This window comes from Cnephaeus nilssonii (genome assembly GCF_951640355.1).
Source record: "Cnephaeus nilssonii genome assembly, chromosome: 1".
In the NCBI taxonomy this organism is placed as follows: Eukaryota; Metazoa; Chordata; class Mammalia; order Chiroptera; family Vespertilionidae; genus Cnephaeus; species Cnephaeus nilssonii.
Window position 1 is genome coordinate 76,208,151 of NC_137072.1, and position 24,207 is coordinate 76,232,357.

Sequence of the window (24,207 nt, forward strand, 5' to 3'; positions counted from 1 at the left end):
ACTCCTACATCTATACACACCAATCTACTTTGAGAATTGGCACTGAGGAGTGGCTACGTTACATATTGTTGAACATACCAGGTGCTTTAAATTCATTAGTTCATTTTATTTTATTTTATTGAATTTAATTTTAACAATTCTATGAGAATGTTATTTTAACTTCATTTGTACACATAAGAATAATGAAGCTTTCAGAGATAAGCAACTTTTCTAAACCCTGCTGAGTAGTAAATAGAAGAGACAAGATTTGGTTCTAGGTATTTTTAACTCCAAAAGAATTAAAAATTATTATTTTCACTACAACATGTCTTCTGAATGGTGAAAAACCTTTGGAACATGGTAGGATATACTTATTCCCTTTCTTCCAACTACCTACATCAATAATCCACAAAATTAAACTTGGCTACACTTAAAAAATTCAATTATCATTCAAATTTTAAATGTATATTTATGAAGATGACTGTGTAGGTAAACACTTGTACTTGCCATCTCCCACAACCACATCAAAATTACAACTAAAATACAGAACAACCATCATCCAGAACCACAGGAAAACTGCCTGAATGGAACTCCTACAACTAGAAAAGTAAAGAAGAAAGCACACTGTGACTGGTAGGAGATGTGGAGGTGCAGAACAGGCTGGTCTGGCACCCCCATGCTGCTTTTTTAATCAGGAGGGAGAGCATCTCTGTGGAGGTTGCCCGGGAGAAGCAAGAAGTCCCAGCCCCACACCAGAAGCCCAGCCCAGGGTCCCAGAGCTGGAAAAAGAAGTCCCCATAATTACAGGCTGTAAAATCAAGTGCAGATTGGGGCTCAGTGACACAGAGGCTGCTAGCGACTCAGATATTCCTCTTAAATGGCCAGCACCATGAACTGAACTTACAAGGTCACACTTGCTCTGAGCTCCAGTACCAGGGAGAGGCTTTGGGGGACACAGACACATATGAGGAGGAACTGGATTGTCTGGCATCAGTGCACAAACTTGGGGCAGTTTTCTCCCAGACAAAGGTGCTCCCAGGGATCACTGTTTCTATGCTAGGACCTCCTCAGTTGGAGGGCTGACTGGCAGCCATTTCTGATTGCTCCACCCTGATGATTCCCTAAGACCCCACCTCATCCAATTTACAACTCCACCCAAACTGCCTGCAGCAGCTTTTGCATATGAATGGCCTGTCCTTGCTCAGACTAAAATCTCTCAAACAAGCTATAGCTGGGTGAAGGAGTCACAAACCTAACAATAAAAGGACCAAGACCCGCAACCAGCAGCAGCCTGCCTTGCTTTACAGCTGGGCCTTGTCTGGGCACTTCCAAACCCAATACAAAGAGGATGAATCTGCAGATCTCTCTGTAGCTCCTGCTGGGTGGCCCCAGGATGTGGCTGACTTTGCACCTCCCTGGAGACCTAAAGTCAGTGTACCCAGTAGTCAATGTCAGACCATACCAGATTACAACTCTACACATCCATAAGAGACACACTCAAGGGACAGACTCAGTGAGCACCAAAGCTCCACTGAAGTAAGTCCTGCTTCATAGGGGTCTCTCCTGCATAGCAGCTCTCCCACTGTAGTCATAGATGGTCCTCATAGCCAATTGGCCTGGAGGTCAATTCCTCCCAGTGACACCAATAGCAATCAAGTCTCAATTACAAGACTGTTCTCACAGCCCACAAAGGGGTGTACCTAGAGTCCCCAGCTCAGGTGACTAGGGAGGTCCTATAGGACACCTACCACTCTACCAACTCAAGGAGACACAGCAGCTCTATCCAATTCATAGAAACAAACAGGGAAGAAGTCAAAATGTGGAGATAAAGAAACATGTCACAAATGAAAGAAATGAAAGAAAGCAAACTACTGGATATAGATTTCAAAACCACAGTTGTAAGCTTACTCAAGAATCTTCTAGAAACCTCTAAGGGACTTAGTGAGACTTTCAAGGATCTTAGTGTGAATGCCAAAACAAATGGAAAAGGTCCAGTAAGAAAGTAAGCATACACTTATTGAATTAGAGAATAATATACAGGGATTCAACAATAGAATAGAGGATTCTGAGAATCAAATCAACAATTTAAAATATGAGGAAGCAAAAAACATCCAACCAGAAGAGCAAAAAGAAATAAGAATCCAAAAATATGAAGATAGTGTAAGGAGTCTCTGGGACAACTTTAAGAATACCAACATTCACATTATGGGGGTGCCAGAAAAAGAGAGAGAGCAAGATATTGAAAACCTATTTGAAGAAATAATGTCAGAAAACTTCCCCTACCTGGTAAAATAAATAGACTTACAAATCCAGGAAGCACAGAGAGTCCCAAACAAGAGGAATCCAAAATAACCACACCAAGACACATCATAATTAAAATTCCAAGGGCTAAAGACAAAGAGAGAATCTTAAAAGCAGCAAGAGAAAAATTGTTAGTTACCTACAAAGGAATGCCCATATGACTGTCAGCTGATTTCTCAACATAAACTATGCAGGCCAGATGGGAGTGGCAAGAAATATTCAAAATGATGAGTATCAAGGACCTACCACCAAGATTAAGCTATCATTTAGAACTGAAGGTCAGATAAAGAGCTTCACAGACAAGAAAAAGCTAAAGGAGTTCATCACCACCAAACCAGTACTATATGAAATGTTGAAGGGTATTCTTTAAGAAGAGGAAGAAAAAAAAAAAAGATCAAAAATATGAACAATAAAATGGCAACAAATACATACCTATCAAACAATTGAATCTAAAAACCAAAATAATTAAATAAGAAATCTAATAAACAGAATAAACTGGTGAATAAAATAGAATAAGAGGTATGGAAATGGAACAGATACAATTCTCAGAGGGAATGGGGGTGGGGGAGGCGTGAAGAGATTAAACAACGATCTTATATGCATGTATGCATTACCTATGGACACAGACAATAGGGTGGCAAAGGCCTAGCATGGGTTAGAAACCAGGTGGAATAAAGTTTTTTTAAATGTATATTTATAATAAATGTAAAACTTGTATACAAATAAAAATATTTTAATATATTTTTATTGATTTCAGAAAGGAAGGGAGAGGGAGAAAGAGATAGAAACAACGAGATGAGAGATAATCATTAATCGGTTGCCTCCTGCATGCCCCCTACTGGGGATCATGTCCGCAACCTGGGCATGTGCCCTTGATTGGAATCGAACCTGGGATCTTCAGTCCACAGGCTGACACTCTATCCATTGAGCCAAACTGGCTAGAGCTACAAATAAAATTTTATATTAAACTAGAGGCCTGGTGCACAAAATTTGTGCATGGGTGCAATCCCTGGGCCTGGCTGGCGATTGAAGCATGAGCGTTTAGCATGGAAGGGCAGGTCCCAGGTGACCTTTGTGCCCTGGGAAGCACCTGGGCCCCTGGGCACCCAAGCTCCCCGCTCCGCCTGAGTCATGGCACCCAGGTCCCCACGTAGACATGCGGTGAGTGTAGCCAGATGCCATGGGCTGGGAGCAGAGTGCGCCTCTGGGCCGCCCAGTGGCAGTGCACTCTCTGCCAGCCAGCCTCACAGACCGGCTCCTGCACAAACCCACGGGAAGCCTGACCAGTCAAACTCCTGGTCAAACTCCTGGTTGAGGGGACAATTTGCATATTAGGCTCTTATATAGGATGGTGAGCATGTCTATTATCTTTGTTTTTCTATCTTTATAATAACTGTGAGAGAAGTAATGACAAATTCATTGCCAACCAAAGCCATATGACTGGACTGCTCTGAATTGAGTAATCAAACTCCAAATTCAAAGAAATCACTACTGGCCCACACCCTCTTAGATCATCTGCGTTTTGGTTGTTGTTTTTCTGCTGGTATTGTTATGACGGACTCCATTGAGCAATTCATATTTCTATCAAAGTTAAGTCTACGAACTGATTGTTTGCATGTTCGAAGATATTCTCTTTACTATCTATGGTCTCTCCCCCTCAGCCTAGGCAGGCAAAAGAATCAATTTCAATAGCTCATATACTGCCAGTTTATCCTTCATCAAAATAAATTTTATCTCTTATTTGAAAAAACAACAACTGTTAATCCTCCTAAGTCGGGCTGCCTTGGTTTTGTGAATGTACAACTGGAGGAATAAAATCAAGCTTATGACAGAGAAGAGGATTATGATATTTTTATATGTCATTCTATGCTCCTTATTCTTGCAATGCTGCCTCTCACAAACAGAAAAGGTCAAGGCCTAACCTGCCACTTTCTGAAGATCTTAAGATTAAGAGTCAATATCTTTTTACATTGTCGAGGATGTGTAGAAAAATGGAACTCTCATGCACTGTTGGTGGGATTGTAAATTGGTGCAGCTACTGTGGAAAACAGTATGGAGGTTTCTCCAGAAATTAAAAATAGAACTACCATATGATCCAGAAATTCCATTTCTGGGTATATATCTGAAGAAAACCAAAACATTAGTTCAAAAGATATACATACCCATATGTTCATTGCAGCATTATTTACAATAGCCAAGATATGGAAGCAACCTAAGAGTCCACAGATAGATGAATGTATAATGAATTATTAATCATAAAAAAAGAATGAAATCTTGCCATTTTCAACAACCTGGATGAAGAGGGTATTATACTATGTGAAATAAGTCAGAGAGAGAAAGGCAAATACCATGTGATTTCACTTACATGGAATCTAAAAAACAAAATAAATGAACAAAACAACAAAGAAACAAACCCATAGATACAGTGAACAAATTGATGGTTGTCAGATGGGTGGGGGTCGGGAAGGGTAGCGAAGGTAAAGGAATTAAGAAGTACAAATTGGCAGTCATAGAAGTAGTCACAGGGATGTAAAGTACAGCATAGGAAATATAGTCAGTAATATTGTAATAACTACATATGATGTCAGATGGGTACTAGACTTCTCAGGGTAATCACTTCATAAGTTACATAAATATCTAATCACTATGCTATACACCTGAAACTAATATAATATTGTATGCCAACTGTAATTGAGAAATTTAAAAATAAAAGTTTTTAATGAGTCGACATCTTTTGCACTCCCTGTTAAGAGCAAATCCTTTGCCTCACAAACCATAATTTCATGCCCCAGCTCTCTTTGTATGGAGCTCATTCCAGGCAAGCAGGAAGTCACTTTCAGACTGAGCACAGTTTTCCCCATGCCATTCCCTTGACTCATCCCAAGTTCTGCTGTGAATAGTGATGGGGCGCCAGATCTGCATGAATACATTCAGTTACTGGACATCCAAACAAATGTTTTGACTAAACACATACTCCTTAAAAAGGCCTTTGCTGAGTACTCCAGGAAACACAAAGATAGAGGAGAAAGAGCACGCATACTCGGGGGAAAGTGCTGTCAACCAAAACCAGAGGACAATACTTCACATCCTTGAAAAAATTATTAAAAGTAAAGTTTTAAAAGCCATTAAAATATTCAAATAATTGGCTGAATAAATTATTTTCCCTTTTATTTATTTCAAAGAAAAATTGAGCATTAGGGTGGAAAAAAAAACTTGTTTGTGAAGGTGGTCATTGAAAGAATGAATCATCAACATTAAAAAAGATATAAACACTTCATATCAGGAGATAGTTTCAGTATTTTATGATGAATCTAGTCAGTGTAATATGACTCATCCTTTAAAATGCAGCCATTAAAATAGTTAATACTTGATGAATCTATATTTGAAAGTTTTCTGTAAGTTTGAAATTATATCAAAACAAAAAGTTATAATATACTTTTTATATAACTATTGGATATATATATCCTATATAATAAAGATGTAATATGCAAATGGTTGTTACACTATGAAGCGTAACTACCGATCGAATAACAACCAGATCATGGATCAGCAGGAGGATGGGGCAGCAGCGAGCTACAAGCAGGTGGCAGAGAGCTATGAGGGAGGAGCAGGGGGAGGGGGCCGGGGGGAGCTGGAGGGCGGGGCAGCAGGTGGAGAGCTACTGGAGAGCGGCAGGGAGCTACTGGCACACACATTCGTGTGCAGGGCTACTAGTATACATATATGTATGTGTGTGTGTGTGTGTGTGTATATATATATATATATATATATATATATATATATATATATACTAGTAATTACATAGCTACTAGAAATAAAAAAATAGTAATACAGGGATATGCTTATGAAATAACATTAAATATAAAAAACATCATACAAAGTTATATATTTTTATATAACTGTGTGAAAAATACCTGAACATGTGAAATGAATATGATTTGTTTAGTTAACTTTGTTCAAAAGTTTTAAAAATAATCTTTCATTGTTTTACTTTAAAAAAATCAGAATATCGAGCATGAAAATATATAAGGGAAAGCAAGGCAGTCTGGAGTGAATGTGTTGGTTAGCAGTTATCAGTGACTTACAAGGTAAAGTCATAGGACTTTAGACTTGGAAATGTCCTCTAATGCAACCTGATTCAGCTTCTCATTTCTCATTAGAAAAATGAGACTCAGAGAAATAAGTGACTTTTTCCCCTTAGTCTCCCATTAGTTGGTGAAAAAGCCGAGACTAGAATTCAATCAATATTTAACACCCAATCTAATTCTATTATACATTCCAATTCTTTAGCATTCATTGTTTCTCACAAAGTAATCTAAGCATAACCTTCCAAATTTATCTCCTACTCATTTTCAACACACTAAACAGGAATGTTTTTTCTCACTTCCACATTATTCTAGCCTCTATGTTTTCTTGATCATAGTCCCTGCCTGCAAACATCTCCCAACACTCTATCCCCCCACACACTCATACTATGCTCCATTGCCCATTCATCTACTAGAAGTAATTAGCTAGAATACTTTTTCAAAAGACATACTTAAAAAAAGACAAAGTGAATTTTAGTTTAAGCTATTCTACTTGATTATTACACAACTTTGTACACCTACTCAATTACTTCTCTGAATCTCTGTTTCATATGTGAATGAGAAAACAGTATTTTCTCTTAGAAAGGAGAATGCCTTAACATATGGAAAGTATTTTCTGATAGTCCTTGGCATACTGTGGCAAAGAATAAGCTCTATGACAATATAACACAGGCAAGAGTGTCACATCTTCTTTAAATGAAAAGCAAATACTCTACAGTATGTGGAGTAGTTATAGGCTTCCACAAAATACCTGTCATCTCTTATGGTGTTGAATCACAATATAACCAGGAGAAACGAAATTCTTCCTGGTTTGTAAAATTCCCTGTCTATTTCTGATTCTGTTCCACAGTCCTACTATTGGTTCAAGTTGATTCCTTCAGACTTGTCTAACAAGTTGGGTATTAATCACATGGGATTTCCTCCTTTGACCTCAGCGCCTTCATAGATCACACATAATACATGACAGTCATTCATTTGAGCGAAAACCTCAGAGCAGCAGGAAAAAAGACCTCTTCATTATTCAACATTAAAATGTATAGGTAAGTCCTGTTTCTGACTCTGTAGTTTTAGAAGTTTAACTATATCTTAGAGCGTGTGAAAAATATACAGAAGCTTAAAATTTTGGGTTGTGTCTAGCAAGCTTCTCGTTACTTTTTTGGAAACTTCTTTAACACTCTTAGATATTTTAAGATAATATGCTTGATATTGTTTAAATAAGGTTCTTGGCTGCTTGACTACATTCTTTTATGAAATGAAAAAAACTAAAGAGATGGCTTGGCATTATGACAGCATATCTTTAAATAAGGAAGTGTTCTTGTTTTCTCATGTTCCATTTTTTAAAAAGTGATGTGTGAACATTAAATGAAATCAGTAAAAAAAATTCTGTTGTTTTAATTTTTTAGGATTCTGTATTTTTACTCCTGTTACAGTGTCATTACTAGCTATTAAATATACAATAAATCTTGAAGTTTTCTTTAAGAAAGTAAAGACATTATTTGTCTACTTTTTATATACTTATGGTATCATTATTTTCAGGTAAGTTCTTGTTGAAACTTAAGAAGAAAATAGTATTTATCTAGTTTTGTTTTCAGTTAGTAAATATTTCCTTTTACACACTTTCACATAAAAAACAAGTTGTAGCCTAATCTAGTCAAACAGTACAGTCTCAAAATCATTATATAATTTGATGATTTTGGTGTGTGCATCTATGAGTTTACAATTTGTTCCTTTTGTTTTTTCATGACAAAGAAAAATATGATACTGATGTGTTTTTAAAAGGGGGAATATATCAAAGCATGAATAGTGTGTTGGCTATGTTAAGTAGAGTTGAGTTTATTTTAAATGTCCCAAACTTTAGAAAACTCAATCAAAATAAAAAATATTTTAATAATTAAATACATGTGCAGGGGATTATGAAGTATACTAGTAAACTACCAGTCATAGAAGTAGTCATGGGGACATAAAGAACAGCATAGGGAATATAGTCAATAATATTGTAATAACTATATATGGTGGTAAGTGGGTACTAGACTTATAGTGGTGATCACTTCATAAGGTATGGCAATGTCTAATCATTTTATTGTATACCTGAAACTAATATAATGTTGTATGTCAACTATAATTGAAAATAAATTTTAAAATAAATTAAAAATATATGTACAATAGTGTGCATTTAAATATATATATAAAAGAGTGAAAATTGATAGCAGCCTAAGTTTCCACCAATAAAAAATAATTAATAATTACCAGTAACATAAAGAAAATAATATCAATTATTTAATATTCATGCAATGGATATAAAGAATTCATTAAAATAAATCAAAATCTATGAAGTAATATATATACTGGTTGGCTGGTTTTTATCAGGATGAAATAGAGTTATCATACCAAATTGATGAAATTTTGAAAATAACTTATGGATCCTTATTCATCAATTTGAAGACCTGTGACTGGGAAATAATTCCTTCTGTCAACATGAATAAAGAGCAGAATTTTCGGTGGGCAGGGTAGAGTATATTCAAATGGCTTAGGGTGTTAAAAAAGATAGACATATTTTTGTTCTGATAATATTACTTCTAAGCCAGTACATCTGCATGTGTTTAATATTGCAAGGAATGAATTAAAACATAAAATTTCCTTCTCTGCTGAAATATTCTAGTCAGCATAAAGAAACACAATTTTTTAAAATATCCCAAATTCCACTATTTCAGAATTCCTCCATATGCTCTGAGGGAGCAGGGTATTCAAATAAGGTAACAGAAGTGAAATGAAAACTAACAAATATTTTTTAGATAATTTTAGATCATTTTAAAGTAGTTTTAGGTAAATTTCCAAGTAATTCTGAGATATCTTTGGTTTCGAATAGGCTCTCTTGGATGGTTTGATTACTTTTATGTATAAATTAAACTGTCACACCTCTTCCAGGTTGTCCTCTCCTAAAGACAGCAGAGATGGTGTGTTTCTTTTTTCCCCACCTGTTCTTCCCTTCTCGGAAAAAGAAAATCCTATTACAGGGCCCAGGAACTTGGGCAGCTGTATTATCATGATATAATCATCATTCCTTTTAATCATCATTCCTTTCAAATCCTTGGATATTCCAGATGTCTCAGGTCCATTAGGAGAGTGTCTATATCCACTGAATTACAGTAAAAGTGTGAGATGATGTTTGGACAATAGGATGAAGATTTGGGGTGAATGGGCATATCTCAGTTTAGGAACAGAGAAATCTTAGTAAGACTCCTCCCACCATAACACATCTTATTTCCATTTTCTCCCCTTTGTTTGTGCTCATAATACAATTAACTGACTACACAGACATGCCAAAGACAGTCAGTCAGGTGCCCTGCCTCCTAACAGTCCAAGACAACACGAGGCAAGGGGGGAGATGGTTATCTGTCAAAAATGCATTTCAAACTCAATTCTGGTTTATAATTGTCTATTTTAACTTTAAAAAACCATGCTCAACATTGCAAATAATTAGGCAAAAGATGTATATCTTAATAGAAACTAGGCAAGTATATTTAAGTAGTGCATATAAAGTATAAGTTTTTGCCCACAAAATCCTCAAGGCCACATACTAAAACAGTTGCTGAATTTGGCCAGAATGTTTTACTACTGGAGGTGATTAAAGAAAGGTATATTATTTTTGGTTAACAAATGTTTTACTAATAAGGGAGTGGTGATAGAGTTATATAATACATAGGATGGTCAGCTGCAATCAGTCACTTAGGATACTATATTTTCCAGCAAATTCTCTCATCTCCACTATCAATTTGTCCTCTGGAATGCACTCCCAAGCTATTTTCTCAGAGATTTCTTACTTACCTTACTCTTATACCATTCCAGCTCCCAAGATGGTTAAGGTTGACACCCCTAAAATAAAACATGAGGACAAGAATCAATATCTACTGTTTTAATGAAACCTCAAGATATCCAATCCAATTCCTTAAAAGGTGTTACTCCAACTTAGAGGATCTCTTTCTCTTGAGTTAAAAAAAAAAACACAAAACCACAAAACTTGCCATTATTTAAGTTTTTCAAAGTATTCTTTTTAAAAATATATTTTTTATTGATTTTTTACAGAGAGGCAGGGTGAGAGATAGAGTGTTAGAAACATCGATGAGAGAGAAACATCGATCAGCTGTCTCCTACAACTTCCCCTACTAGGGATGTGCCCACAACCAAGGTACATGCCCTTGACTGGAATTGAACCTGGGACCCTTCAGTCCGCAGGCTGATGCTCTATCCACTGAGCCAAACTGGGTAGGGCCAAAGTATTCTTTAAGTCTAAATTTAGCGTGTGTTCATAATATGTAAAATAAAAGCATCATTCCAAACCTAAAACCATTGAGTGAGTAACTATCTAAGATGACTCAATACTGATGACTGCTGACTGATCAGGGTGGTTGAAGGCTGGGTGGCTGTGACAATTTCTTAAAAGAAGACAACAGTGAATTCTGCTGTATTGATTGACTCTTCCTTTTAGGAATGATTTTTCTATGACACATGATGCTTTCTGATAGTATTTTACTCACAGTAAAACTTCTTTCAAACTTGGAGTCAATCCTTTCAAACCCTGCCACTACTTTTTCAACTAAGTTTATGTAATATTCTAAATCCTGTGTTATCATTTCAATAATCTTTTTAGCATCTTCACCAGAATTAGTTCCATCTCAGGAAAGCACTTTCTCCAACTCCTCATTCATTAAAGTTTTATCATGAGATTACAGCAATTCAGGCACATCTTCAGACTTTGCTTCCAATTCTAGTTCTCTTGCTATTTCCACCACATCTGCAGTTACTTCTTTCTTAAAGCCCTGAACCCCTCAAAGTCATCCATGAGAGTTGGAATCAACTTCTTCCAAAAGTCCAGAGAAGTGATTTTGCCTCATGTCAAACAGCTTTTCTGATCACCTCAACAATTTTAACCCCAATATGCATTCTGCTTCCCAAAATAAGATATATATCTGCTTTTTTTTTTCTGAGCTCTAAGGAATACATTCTATTGTGTAGGTCTCAAAAAAATCAGTATCAGAGATCTTGAAACTCTGCTCATTTTTCTATGACACGAAATCATCCTGGACAGTGGATACTGAGAAACTCAACTCTTCCCTCTGCTTTTGTAGGTGATCTGGGCAAGAAGCCAGTAGGATTAAATTCAGAAGAGGTTGAGTACAAGATGTTGTTTTAAAAAATATATTGATGCAACTAAATATTACTCAAGAGTACTTAAAACAGCTAACCTTGGGTTTGGTCCATGATTCATTAAAAGCCACTTTTTTTCCCGTAAGAACAACATCATTTACTAGATATAGTTAAATAAAACTAACCATGATGAATACATATGGGATTCTGAACCTAGTCTTCATTCCTCTAGCTGCACTGAGAATAGTTCCAGGAAATTTCTGGATTGTCTATTATGTCGTGCCTGTTAACTTATCCCATCTCGTTTGTGAGGAAATGTTTTTCTTGTTTTAGATCCTTTACTAATAGATTTTTACTTCTTTAAATTGTGCATTTAATTATGTTTTTCTTTCTTCTACCCCATCATGCATAATACCTCCTTTCCTGTTTCCCTGCTCCCCTACCTAAGTAAACAATGTTAAAAACTATTGCATATCCTTCTATACAAATTAAGCAGGATTGTTTCCTTGACAGTTGTTAGAATCTTTTTTACATTTGAGTCTATGTCACAGTCAAATCAAACATTGGAAGATGAACACATTTGGGGGGGGGGGAAATAATGCTACCTGTGCTTCTCTGGCGTGTGATATACCGAATTCCCCACCTCAGTGGGACACACTTTGTAGAGCCAATGAATGACATATCCTGACACTTGCAGTTTAGTATTACAAATCAGGTCACATTGAGCTGAGAGAAAGGACCCCTAAATCTGTTACTCATTTATTTTCTGTAGAAAGCAAACATGTATCTAGTTCTGTATGATGGTCAGTATATTTTGACAAAGTGGTAAGTTAAGGTTTTGAACATTTCATACTGATCTTATAGACACAGATTGTTTATGTACTTGGATTTTAGAAAGCAGAGAAATCAGAAGCCTTCGATAAAATCACTCTTTTTGGCCCAGACCACTGTGGTTCAGTTGGTAGGAGCATCGTCCTGTGCACCGAAAGGTTGCCTGGGCACATGGTCAGGGCACATGCCTAGGTTTTAGGTTTGATCTCCAGTGGGGGCATGCACAGAGTCAGTTGATCGGTGTTACTCTCATACAGCAATGTCTCTCTCTCGCTCGCTCTCACTCTCTCTAAAATCAGTAAAACATATCTTTAGATGAGGATTAAAAAAATTTAAAAATCACTCTTTCCCATGGATCTGACCAGTATTATAAGCAATTCCAAATGCCTTACTTGTAACACTGCCCCACCAAAAATTAAAAAATGCAAACGAGTGAGAGGAATGTTATGTTAGAATTAGCTGTTCTAAATTGTGTAAGAAGTAAATCATTTCAAAACTCTGATGCTTTAACTATTACTTGTAACAAATGGCTTGCCTTCAACAATAACACACCACTGTATTCCAATACCTGAGAGAATTGTTTTCTAGAAAATGGCCTTGAAACTTGAACTGAACAGGTTATTGAGTCCTTTTCAGTTCTTGTGAGTTTAAGTCCACCCCAGAGACAATTCTTTGTAGAAAGTTTGATAATTTTGTTTTTACAGTAAGTAATAATCATTAAAATATAAATTTAATTTTTCAGCAGCTTCACTGAGATATGATTACATACCAAAAAGTTCTCATGTTTAATTGTACAATTAATTCAGTGCATTCTCGCATATTTATAGAATTGTGCAACCATCACTGAAATCCAAATTCCAAACATTTTCATCATTTCAATAGCTACAAAAATCAATTTCAAGTATTCATTTACAAGAAGTATTCTGACAGCATGATGCCAAATATCATATTTAGATTGGCATTGGCATGGCTTTGTAATTTGAAGAAAGTTACCAAAATAATGTTGGTGTCAGTAAAGGTTAAAGATCCTCTTTAATTAAGATAAAGGAAAATAAATGAAGGGAAAGAATAAAAAATGACAAAGGAGAAAGAAAACCAAGTTTTAAAACTAAATCCACTGAGGAAAAGGTGCTATTTAGAGGAAAGTGGACAATGAAGAAAATCTTCAACTGAACAGTTTCTTGCTTTGCTAATTTACTCTGGCTCTGTCAGTAGCTAACCTTTTAGAGCTCAGAAGGAAACTAACACTGAACAGCAGTGACCTCTGGAGTACATGCTGGCCTCTCCCTAACCTTAATTAGCAAGGAGATCAATAACCTGTGCCAGGACTTTCTCTGTTACAGGCGTTGGTACTGAAACACTAGGTACACGTCTTTCAACGATGGTAGAGTCAACAAGGTATTGCTTTCATCACTTTGTGAATTTGGTGACTCCTAAAGAAATATACTTAAAATACCAGCATCATGAAGCTCCAAAAGAAATATTTCCATCTGTTGTGTTGTTTTCAAATCACCTAGGTAGGCTCACCTTTGTAGAAGAGCCACCACCTACCATATTGACATTGTGCCCATTTGCACACTAACAAGGCTCTATAATCTCAATTATGGATACAAGAACCCACGCTTTGGGTTCAGTTCAACTGTACAGTTCCAGCAAAGATAGCCTTTCTTCTAAAAGCAAGTATACCATAAGTTTAGTATTGCAGTAACCAGAATATACCTTTAAGTCTTTAACTGACTCTTTGTCAGTCAGTAGTCTCCAGACATCTTCTATTAACAGTTACTCAAAACTACTTCTACAATGCAAATCTCCTAACTCCACTTCTCTTTCCACATCCCCTTAAATGTCTTTTAAATGCAAGAATTAAACACTGTGCTCAGTTTAAAGTCAACTACCAAATCTTCTTAAAATTGTTTTTACATTTCTCATGATATTATATTTTTTATTTAATTTAATTTTTTTCCATGACCATTTAGCCCCTCTATGCTCTCTTCCAGTTCCATCCACCTTCTTCCCCTCCAGTCACCACACTGTTATCCATATCTATGAGTTCCCCCTCTTTTTAAAAAATTTTTGCTCAAGTAATCTCAGATCTTTCATTTCAAAAACATAACTGATATCAGAACAAAGGAAATCTTAAAAAGAAGAAATGATCACTTTTTAATTGAAAAAATTCAGCACCTGCCTTACTTTTTTCAGAAACATAAATTGGACATTATTGACTATATTACAAAACTGGAAGTATTTTTCAATTTAGTAGGGTCCAAATAAATAAGATTTGATACACTATGATGAGGCATAATCTACAATATTTTCCTTCTTTAATAATTGTTTAATATACCTTTAATTACTAGAACACAGTGAAATCTTTTAAAATCAGGTAATAATTGTTGTAAGTCAATTTTTTTTGTAAGTCAACTTTTTAAACACATTTCAATGTTATAACAACAATAAAATGGAGAAAAATGCCCATAGATTTCCATATATAAAAAATGATTTTTTCAAGTTTAGAACCAATTAGACAACATATGAATGGAGCATCACTAGGGAAGGCATTTATTTTTCTCCCAGCAGTGAAGGTAGATTTGCCCTGTTGTGGCCACACCCTCTCATGGGGTTGACTCTAGGACTTAGACCTGTTCAAAAGATCCTGAGTCCCAGCAAAGGACAAACTTAAGCAGCTCATGAAACAATTGAGCCCACACTCTTAGCTTCATTGGCAGCAGGTTCTCATGAATCATCATCACTCCCAACTTAGCCATTACACACACACACACACACACACACACACACACACACACACACATATACACACACACACACACACACACACATACCTATCTACATACATGCGTACATACTCATCATTTGTTCATATCAACTTGCAAATTTTGTGAGAAGAATTTGAATCCTACATTGGCTTTCCCTTCAAGTAGCAGATGACCAAATTTCGACACATCTTTACAGGACTGCTATACACAGTTGTATAGTTTGCGCAATATACAAAAATGGATAATTCAGGGGAAGATTGGAAGCAGATATGGAGCCTAAGCTCTGTGCCAAATTTTCTGTCCCAGAGGAGAGCTGCATGCAGCCTGAGGGGCAGCCTTTTATAATTGTCTGTGCCAGAGAAGTTGCCTTTTCCTAATTCTCACAAAAGCATTCTAGCATTACCCATTCTGGGCAAATGGGTCCCTCACCATTTGCCCAGCCTCTGTGTCCTCAGGAAGTATAAAGGGATTTATATCCTCAGGAAATATAAGCTTATTTATATGCTACACAAGATAAAAATAAAATGAAAGTAAACCATTGAATATTTTAAAATGTCATGTAGTGTATTCCAAAGGTACACACACATATAGTGTTGCATGCTTGTGATTCAAGAACAGGATTATTTTTTGTCCAATTATAGTTGACATACAATATTATATTAGTTTCAGAGGTACAACATAGTGATTAGACATTTATATAACTTACAAAGTGATCACACCAATAAGTCTAGTACCCATCTGACATCTTACAAAGTTATTAAGATATTATTGACTATATTCCCCATGCTGTATGTTACAAAGGATAGGATTCTTACCTTCCATATAAGCCCAGTTTTCAGAATGTATAATTTAATAAAACAAATATATTCAAGAAGTCTTAAACCTATGGCACTGACTCTGCCACCATCCAGTCGTATGATCCTAATGAATCCTGTGTCTCTTTCCTTGTACAGTGTACCCAAGCTTACCACGTTGATAAACTGAGTTGACATCAACTAAGTTTGACATCAAGTTTATCAACAACAAAAAATTTAGAAATAAATAAAAGTATTGGACTGACTCAGTGAGAAAATAGATCATTTTCTCCCATCTCAAATTCAAACAGAAAAGCTACTCCATTTTCTTCTGTTCATTATTGAACTTCCAAATAAGACCTTATTTAATGTGCTCCTCAACTTAAAAAAAAAATTAAACCATTGAGTTGGATCATCTCTACTGCCTGCCCAGTGTTAACCATCTAGAGTTAATGAAACTGACTAAAATAGAATTTGTCCCTTCACTTTGGAACCATTTTCATATTCTTCATAACTCCAATGCTCCAGTATATAATGTAAACACATATATAAAATGTATGTGTGTGCATATCTATATATATATAAAAGCCTAATATGCTAAGTGTCTGAGCAGTCACTATCATATGCACTGACCACCAGGAGACAGATGCTCCAACCGGTAGGTTAGCTTGCTGCTGGGGTCTGGCCAATCGGGACTGGGCGAAACGGGGCCAGACACACCCTGGAGCCCTCCCGCAATCTCTCCCAAGACACTGGCCCTGATCGAGACTGGGCCAGATGGCTCTGATCAACCCCAATTGCCGGCCAGGCGGAGGGACCCCACCTGTGCAGGTATTTCATGCACCGGGCCTCTAGTCCTATAATAAAAGGTTTGTGCAAATATTTTTGAACTTTCCATCTCTTAGAATCAAGAGTAACATAGTAAGTGTGATAGAAATTAGTAACAACGATGTGCTAATTAGCAGAAAACCTCCTCCCATCTTCTGTGGACATTTTTGCAGTTTGAGCTTGACAGACCTGGATTCACATTCCAGCTCTGTCACTTACTAGCTAAGTGACTAAGCCTCCATTTCATCATCTATAAACCAGAGTTATTTACAAGGATTAAGTTAAATGATGTAGAAAAACTCAATCCAGTGCCAAATACACGTTAAGCACTAAATAGATTATTCTCCTATCTGTACTGTGTCAGTATTCAAACAAGAATGGATGGTAGACAATTGTATTTAAAGTCCATCCAAACTATAGTAAAATTATTTTTAAACTCATCTCTGCAGTTTCATTCATCAATTTTTCCATAAACAAGGCCCAATATAGATTCATAATTTGTATTGTGCTAAGGATGGGACATATCTATGCATCTCTACCTTTCACGAGCTACAGCCTAGATGTGGGTGCAGGCAATACAATCATTGTGTACCACATGAAGGGATAAGGACTAGAATAGAGAAATTCATTGGGCATATGAGATCAGATAAGGGGCAGTGAGAGCACAAGAAGGGAAAAGAAAGATGCTTGAATTATTTTAAGAATAAAATGGGAATTCGCCAGGTGTCTGGCTGGGGATAAGTGAGTATGTGGCAGAAGATAAGGCTCCAGAGGTGACTATGATGGACTTTAAATGCCATGTGAAAGGTCTGGCTGCCATCCTGAAGATCATGAAAAGCTACAGATAAATTTCAAATGAGGTAGGGGAAGGGGAGAGTGTTAGAACCTAAGATTTAAATTTAAAAAAAGAAAAGAATCCCTTGCAAGACTTTAAAAGGTTGATTGGAAAGAAACAAATATCAGATTCAATCTAGATCCTTTTTTCTACATCTCATAAGTGAACCATCAGCAAATCTTCCATGGTCTAAATTTAAAATATATCCAGACTCTGACCACTTATCACCACCTCCAATGCCCTTACATACAAAGCCCTGAATGATCTCTCCTCACCTGCTGACACCCTACTCCTGCCTTTCTCACTTTATCTCCCTCTGATGTATCCTCACCCCTAACTTGCTCACTCCACTTCAGTCCAGGACCATTGCTTTGTGAATCAAAATTCAGATACTGGCCCTAGCTGGTTTGGCTCAGTGGATAGAGCATTGGCTTGCAGACTGAAGCATCCCGGGTTTGATTCTGGCAAAAGGCACATGCCAGGGTTGCCAGCTCAATCCCCAGTAGGGGGCATGATTCTCTCTCATCATAGATGTTTCTCTCTCTCTCTCTCTCTCTCTCTCTCTCTCTCTCTCTCTCTCTCTCTCCATTCCTCTCTGAAATATATATATATATATTATAAATTCAGACAATGTCTGGAACACATTTTCTCTAATAGTTTACAAAGTAAATATTGTCCACAATTAAGTTTGTGCTGTCATAAGCTTTAAAGCCAGCCACTTACAAAGTGGGACAAATCACACTAAAAAAAGCAGACATTTCTTCAGCTATTTTGTATAGGGTGGAACAATCCATTCTTATGCAATTAACTATGGCTTCTGAGATTAAGATAATTTGAGCTCCACACCCATCGTTTACTGAGTCATATGTCTCATGATGCTTTTCAGTCATTGAATTTAAGAAGTTTTCTATTAACTGAAGCAAAGTTGGCTCTACAGTCATTCCCATGGGAGGCTCATCCAAGCTAAAGCATATGCTGACTCCAGCCTTTATGTTTTTGCTTTCTGGGGTTTGGACCTCCAACTTAAACTTTGTTTTTCAGTACTTCTCTCTCCACATCCATAAATCTTGACACGTTCACCTCTGGAAATAGTTAATCCCTGGTTGAGGAGGATGTCCAATCGATTTGAAATTTATTTAGGTTTTTAGGTTTACCCTTGTCTCCAATGCTGTCTCCTTTTGGCTCTCCTACTGCTGGGTAGCCACTAATATTCACTGAACTCACAAATGCTAAACACCATGTGCATTGGTGATTGCTTGTCATTGGCACGACAACCTCATAAGGTAACAGGAGTAATAGGATCAAAAGTCAACAAATATCAAAGTGCCAATTTTCTCCAACTTGTAAATTACCACTAGTGGTTCCTAAACATTGGACTCCGGACCAGTGTCAGTGAGCATCAGTTTCACTAGTAGAGCAAAATGAACAAATAGGAGCGATGGAGTAAAAGGACATCCTAAAACTGAAGTCTAATTATTCATCATCTTTTTTTTTATCATTCTGAGATTATGTCCTTCCTACTTTTACATATTTAAATGCCTTTTTACTAAATGATAATGTTTGAGCATGGTCATTTTTTTAAAATATATTTTTATTGGTTTCAAAGAGGAAGGGAGAGGGAGAGAGATAGAAACATCCATAATGAGAATCATTGATTAGCTGCCTCCTGCATGCCTCCTACTGGGGATTGAGCCCAAAACCCAGGCAGGTGCTCTGACTTGGAATCAAACCATGACCTCCTGATTCATCAGTTGATGCTCCACTGGGGAGCCACACTGGCCTGGCAGGCATGGTCAATTTTTAATGTGTTTAAAATTGAAAGTTGGCAATTCTATGTCCACCTCCAATAATCTGACATGTTACTAGTCCCAGAGCCATAACATATGATATGCAGGGGGTACATCGCAAAATGCCAGGAGGTTCCTTCTCATAAGTCTGTGAGTTGGGCAGAGCCCAGACACCACTAGGCAACCCTGCTGTGAAACCTAAATGTCTGGGAATATCTGACCTCAGAGCATTCCCTTCACATGTAGCCCAGAATGTTGGCAAAACAAATGGAAAAAAATGAAAATCAGACTAAATGTAACTGCTTTTCAGCTCAGTCAAGATCTTAAAATTTGAAACATGGCCAGGTGTTAACACATACAGCAAATATCATAAATATTTATGAATCACTTATGTATGCCAGGCACACTACAAAAGTGTCAGAAACATCATCATGAATACCATCTTTATTTTCAAGGTGCTCACAGCCTGGTGAATAACCGATTTAACCAGAAATATATAGTTTACAGCACCTAACATAACCTTCCTGATCTTAAAAACAGCCTTATGAGGCTGGTATGATTATTCCCATTTTTCAGGTAAAGGAAGTCTCAGATAAATAACAATATAATCACTAATCAAACAAGGGATAGAACAGGAATTCACACTCAGCTCTTCTGACGACCTCCCCAGTATGAGTGTGTGTGCAGTAAGAGGGAGGCAGTGTAAAAGATAGTACCTGGGCTATATGCCTAATGCAATATCAGATACTACTGGATTACACTGCAGTTGACAAATTCATGAGAAAAGGGAATAAATCACACACATCCTCTGCTGGTGGTACAGTTCTAATTCATTTCAGGAGCTTGCTCCTCTCCTGGACCTCAGCTCTCGGCCTCTGGCCACATCCCCATTTTTATAATAAGGATAATATTTCTGTGAAAAATGCTACTGCTCTGACTCCCTCCATCCTTGCCCCACTCAAAATGATCTCTTTCTGTACAATCCTGGGGATGGTGCCCAGGTGAGGGAGATTACTATAGTAAGTGTTCCACATAGGGTCCTGGGAGAAGTTATAGCAAAACAGAGAACAATTTGGTTCTTGAGAATTTCATCAACTGGAAGAAGGAAAAACAACTGCAAACCATATTTCCTTATGCTTCTAGCAAACTACATGTCAACAATATGCTGAAAAATTTTTGAAAGAAAAACCATTAAGAAGAATGTTGTCCAGGTCAGGTTTATTTCCAGAACTAAATTCCCATCAAGAATCACTTAGTTTTCAGCCCAGCTGGCCTGGCTCACTAGTTGAGCATCAACCTATGAACCAGCAGGTCACGGTTCGACTCCCAGTCTGGGCAAGTGCCGGGGTTGCAGGCTTGATCCTCAGTGTGGGGCGCGCAGGAGGCAGCCAACCAATGGTTCTCTCTCATCATTGATGTTTCTCTCTCTCTCTCTCCCTTCCTTTCTAAAATTAATTGTGTATATATATATATATATATATATATATATATATATATATATATATATCACTTGGTTTTCCATAAATAGAACCATGTGCAAGCTAATAGGTTTAAGAAGACAGAATATGATCATGAGCACTAAAATAACAGCTTCTCTGCGTGAAATGAGCAGCCTGTGATGTTTTTCTCTTGTTCAAAGGCCAGCACGGGTGCCATCAACCTCAAGATTCCTGAATCCATATGTGGTGCTTTTTGTTGTTGTCGCAGTGGTGTTAATCCTGGCAGTGACGATAGGTCTACTGATCCACTTTTTAGCTTTTGGTAAGTACCAGAAGATTAAAAGTGCCACTTTTCAGTCTAAATAACTAAATATACTTTCAGATTAAAAATGTGGCTTTCCTTGAAATCTTACCATTTGCAACAAAATGGATGAACCTAGAGGGTATTATGCCAAGTGAAATAAATTAGATAAAGACAAATACCATATGATTTCACTTATATGCGGAACATAAAGAATGAAATAAATGAGCAAACCAAACAGAAACAGACTCAAAGAGAACAAACTGATAGTTACAAAATAGTCAAAGGGGATGTAAAGTTCATCATCTTGAATATAGTCAACATATTGTAATAACTATGTGTGGTGTCAGGTGGGTACTTGAATTATCAGGGGGATCACTTTGTAAATTATATAAATGTCTAACTATTTTGCTGTACACCTGAAACTAATATTTTAAAATTTTTTGGCCTGCCTTAATTGCCACTTTTAGTTCCTAAGATAATTATATTTTTTTGCTTATAATCTCCTATGTATTTGTTTCTATATTTTTCCTCAATCTATATATTTTTCTCTTCTATTTTGGCTTTTTTAGTCTAATAAACATTATTACCCAGGCAAAAGTATTCTAGCCAAAGGAAAAAAATTTCCTGGTACTTTTCTGATACTAGAATTTGCCTATTTTGTTTTTTCATTAATGCCATGATTTCTCTTTTCATTTAATAATCTGATAAAACTAGAGGCCCGATGCATGAAATTGATGCAAGGGCCTTGGCTCGAGCCCCCACCCTCCACCGCAGCTGGGGGCCTCTGCTGCCTCGGCCTCGGCCCCTGCCCACTGCGGCTTTGTCTGGAAGGAAGGATGTCCAGAAGGACGTCTGGTCTAATTAGCATATTATGCTTTTATTATTAAAGATTGTAAAAACGAAATGTTCTAAAGAACCTTAAGTTTCAAAAATAGATACAGAGGTAAAGAAGCATCGAATAAACTGTCAAACTACAACAGGAAGGCAAGGGGAGGGTTGGGGTGGTGAGAGATCAACTAAAAGACTTGTATGCATGCATATAAGCATAACCAATGGATGCAAGACACTAGGGTGAGGAATGGTGAGGGCATGTGTTGGTGGGTAGGGGAGGCCTGGGGAGGTCAATGGGAATAAAAGGAGACATATGTACTACTATTTGTAATACTTTAAACAAAATAAAATAAAATAACCTTAAATTTCAATCCTAAAATTTGGATGTACCTAAGTATTTGTTAATTTATAATCTGTCTTCTGAAAACACAATCTTAGTAGCAGCTGTCCCTCCCTCCGGCCAGCCAGCCAGCCCCAATTGTCCCCAATCACCAGCCAGACTGAGCGACCCCACCTGTGCACAAATTCATGCACCTGGCCTCTAGTTTTATTATAAATACATTTATATTAAGTTTAAAGTATTCTTTCATTTAATAGAAGCAATTTTTTAAATTATGTAATATATCCTCCCATAGTTCTGAATAAAGATTAAAGTACTTAGTAATGTGCTTTTTCTTTGTTTTACAGATAAAAAGTCTTATTTTTACTCTAGCAGCTTTGAAATCCCAAATGTTAAATATAATGATAAGTTAAATTCACCAGCTACACAAGAGTATAGAAATTTGACTGGAAGAATTGAATCTGCGGTAAGTTAATATTATCTCTTTTCTTTATTCCATCATAAAAAATACGATAATAAATCTATTACTTTGTAATACATTTGCAATTGCTAGGTGCTCTACATATTTTTCTCTCTTCAAAGGTAAAATTGTGTTTCTGCTTTTTCTAAGTTAATCTGCTAGTATACTGATTATTCACATTTTCTTAAGTCATGAGTGAAAAGTGTTAGAAGGGTCTAATTAAATACATATTTATATGATTATGACTTCTTCAAAGAATATAAGTCTATTATTTGTGCAAATTGAGCATTTATTATGCTCTCCTGAGACTGCCAGTTAAACCCATTTGCCTTATTCCTTTTTTCTTATCCAACTAAACACACCACACACATAGATAATAGGCATTAAAAGACAAGTTTGCCTATCAAAAATAACATAGTTTGGTCAATATCACACTTTGGTTCAATGATAGACATAGAAACTATGCAAAGCAAACTTGGACTTTCAATTTAAGAGGCCCCAAGCTGCCTACCAGAAAACCTCACCTGTGAACCCAGAGCGTTTCTTTATTACCACAGACAGGGCCTGGCCTTCAACCCTGCAGAGTCAGAGTTGACCAGTCTCAGAGTTGCTTACTTAACCCTTATCTTTCTGAAGAGTCCTAAGAATATAAATTAATCCAATGGCTCTAAAACTTGATCATGTAACAAAATCACCTGGCAGGATTATTAAAACACAGATTTCTGGGCCCTAATGTCAGAGTTTCTGATTCAGTACATCTGGAATGGGTCCAACAATTTGCATTTCTAACAAGTTCTCAGGTGATTCTGATGCTAGTGATCCAAGGACCACATTTTGGGAACCACTGAGTAAATCCACAATAAAAATTATCATGGCTGGGGGACTGAATCATCCGCTTGTTTAACACATTTTTCCCACGGAGGCAAACTTCACTGAGGGCCAAGTTATGAGACAACTGCTTGGTGAGCATGGAATTAGAGCAAGGGACATTAGGTATACTATTTCAATGTTTAATGAGATCAGAAAAAATATCAGAATTAGAATGATTTGGGAAGAGAATCTATTTCAGGAGGTAGATGTAGGATTAACATTGAGAACATCAGTTTATTATGTCAGGAATGGGAACCTCCTGTTCCTACAATAAACATTTATTAAAATCAATCCTGCCAAATGTTGTGAACATACAAAAATGGATAGTGGACCCTGACCTTGTGGAGCTAAGTCTAACATGAAAGATTAAACAAATCTAAAAATACTTATGATGCAAGCTATATAATGGGTACGTGACATGGGAGCAAGGCAAACATGAGTTTGTGATGAGAGGATAAATTACATTCAGTCATGGAGATCAGAGGTGGCTTCTTATAAAGATGACTTCTCAGGTTGTCTGTAAAGATAAGTAAGTCGCACTACAGTCAAAACATAAGCCAAAGTATAGAGGGGAGAAGGTGCTTAGCTAACAACTTTGGACTTTATT

General features: G+C 36.8%; 1 protein-coding gene across 1 annotated transcript in view; it reads left to right on the forward strand.

Moving 5' to 3' along the window:
- Positions 1-7,275: 7,275 nt before the first annotated feature.
- The window catches only part of TMPRSS11D (transmembrane serine protease 11D), a 50,383-nt gene continuing 33,451 nt past the window's right edge, over positions 7,276-24,207 (forward strand). The window contains exons 1-3 of the mRNA XM_079776083.1: positions 7,276-7,405; positions 20,996-21,117; positions 22,618-22,736. Coding sequence (XP_079632209.1) covers positions 7,326-7,405; positions 20,996-21,117; positions 22,618-22,736 — 321 coding nt within the window. The 5' untranslated portion in view covers positions 7,276-7,325. The remainder of the gene's footprint in view (positions 7,406-20,995; positions 21,118-22,617; positions 22,737-24,207) is intronic.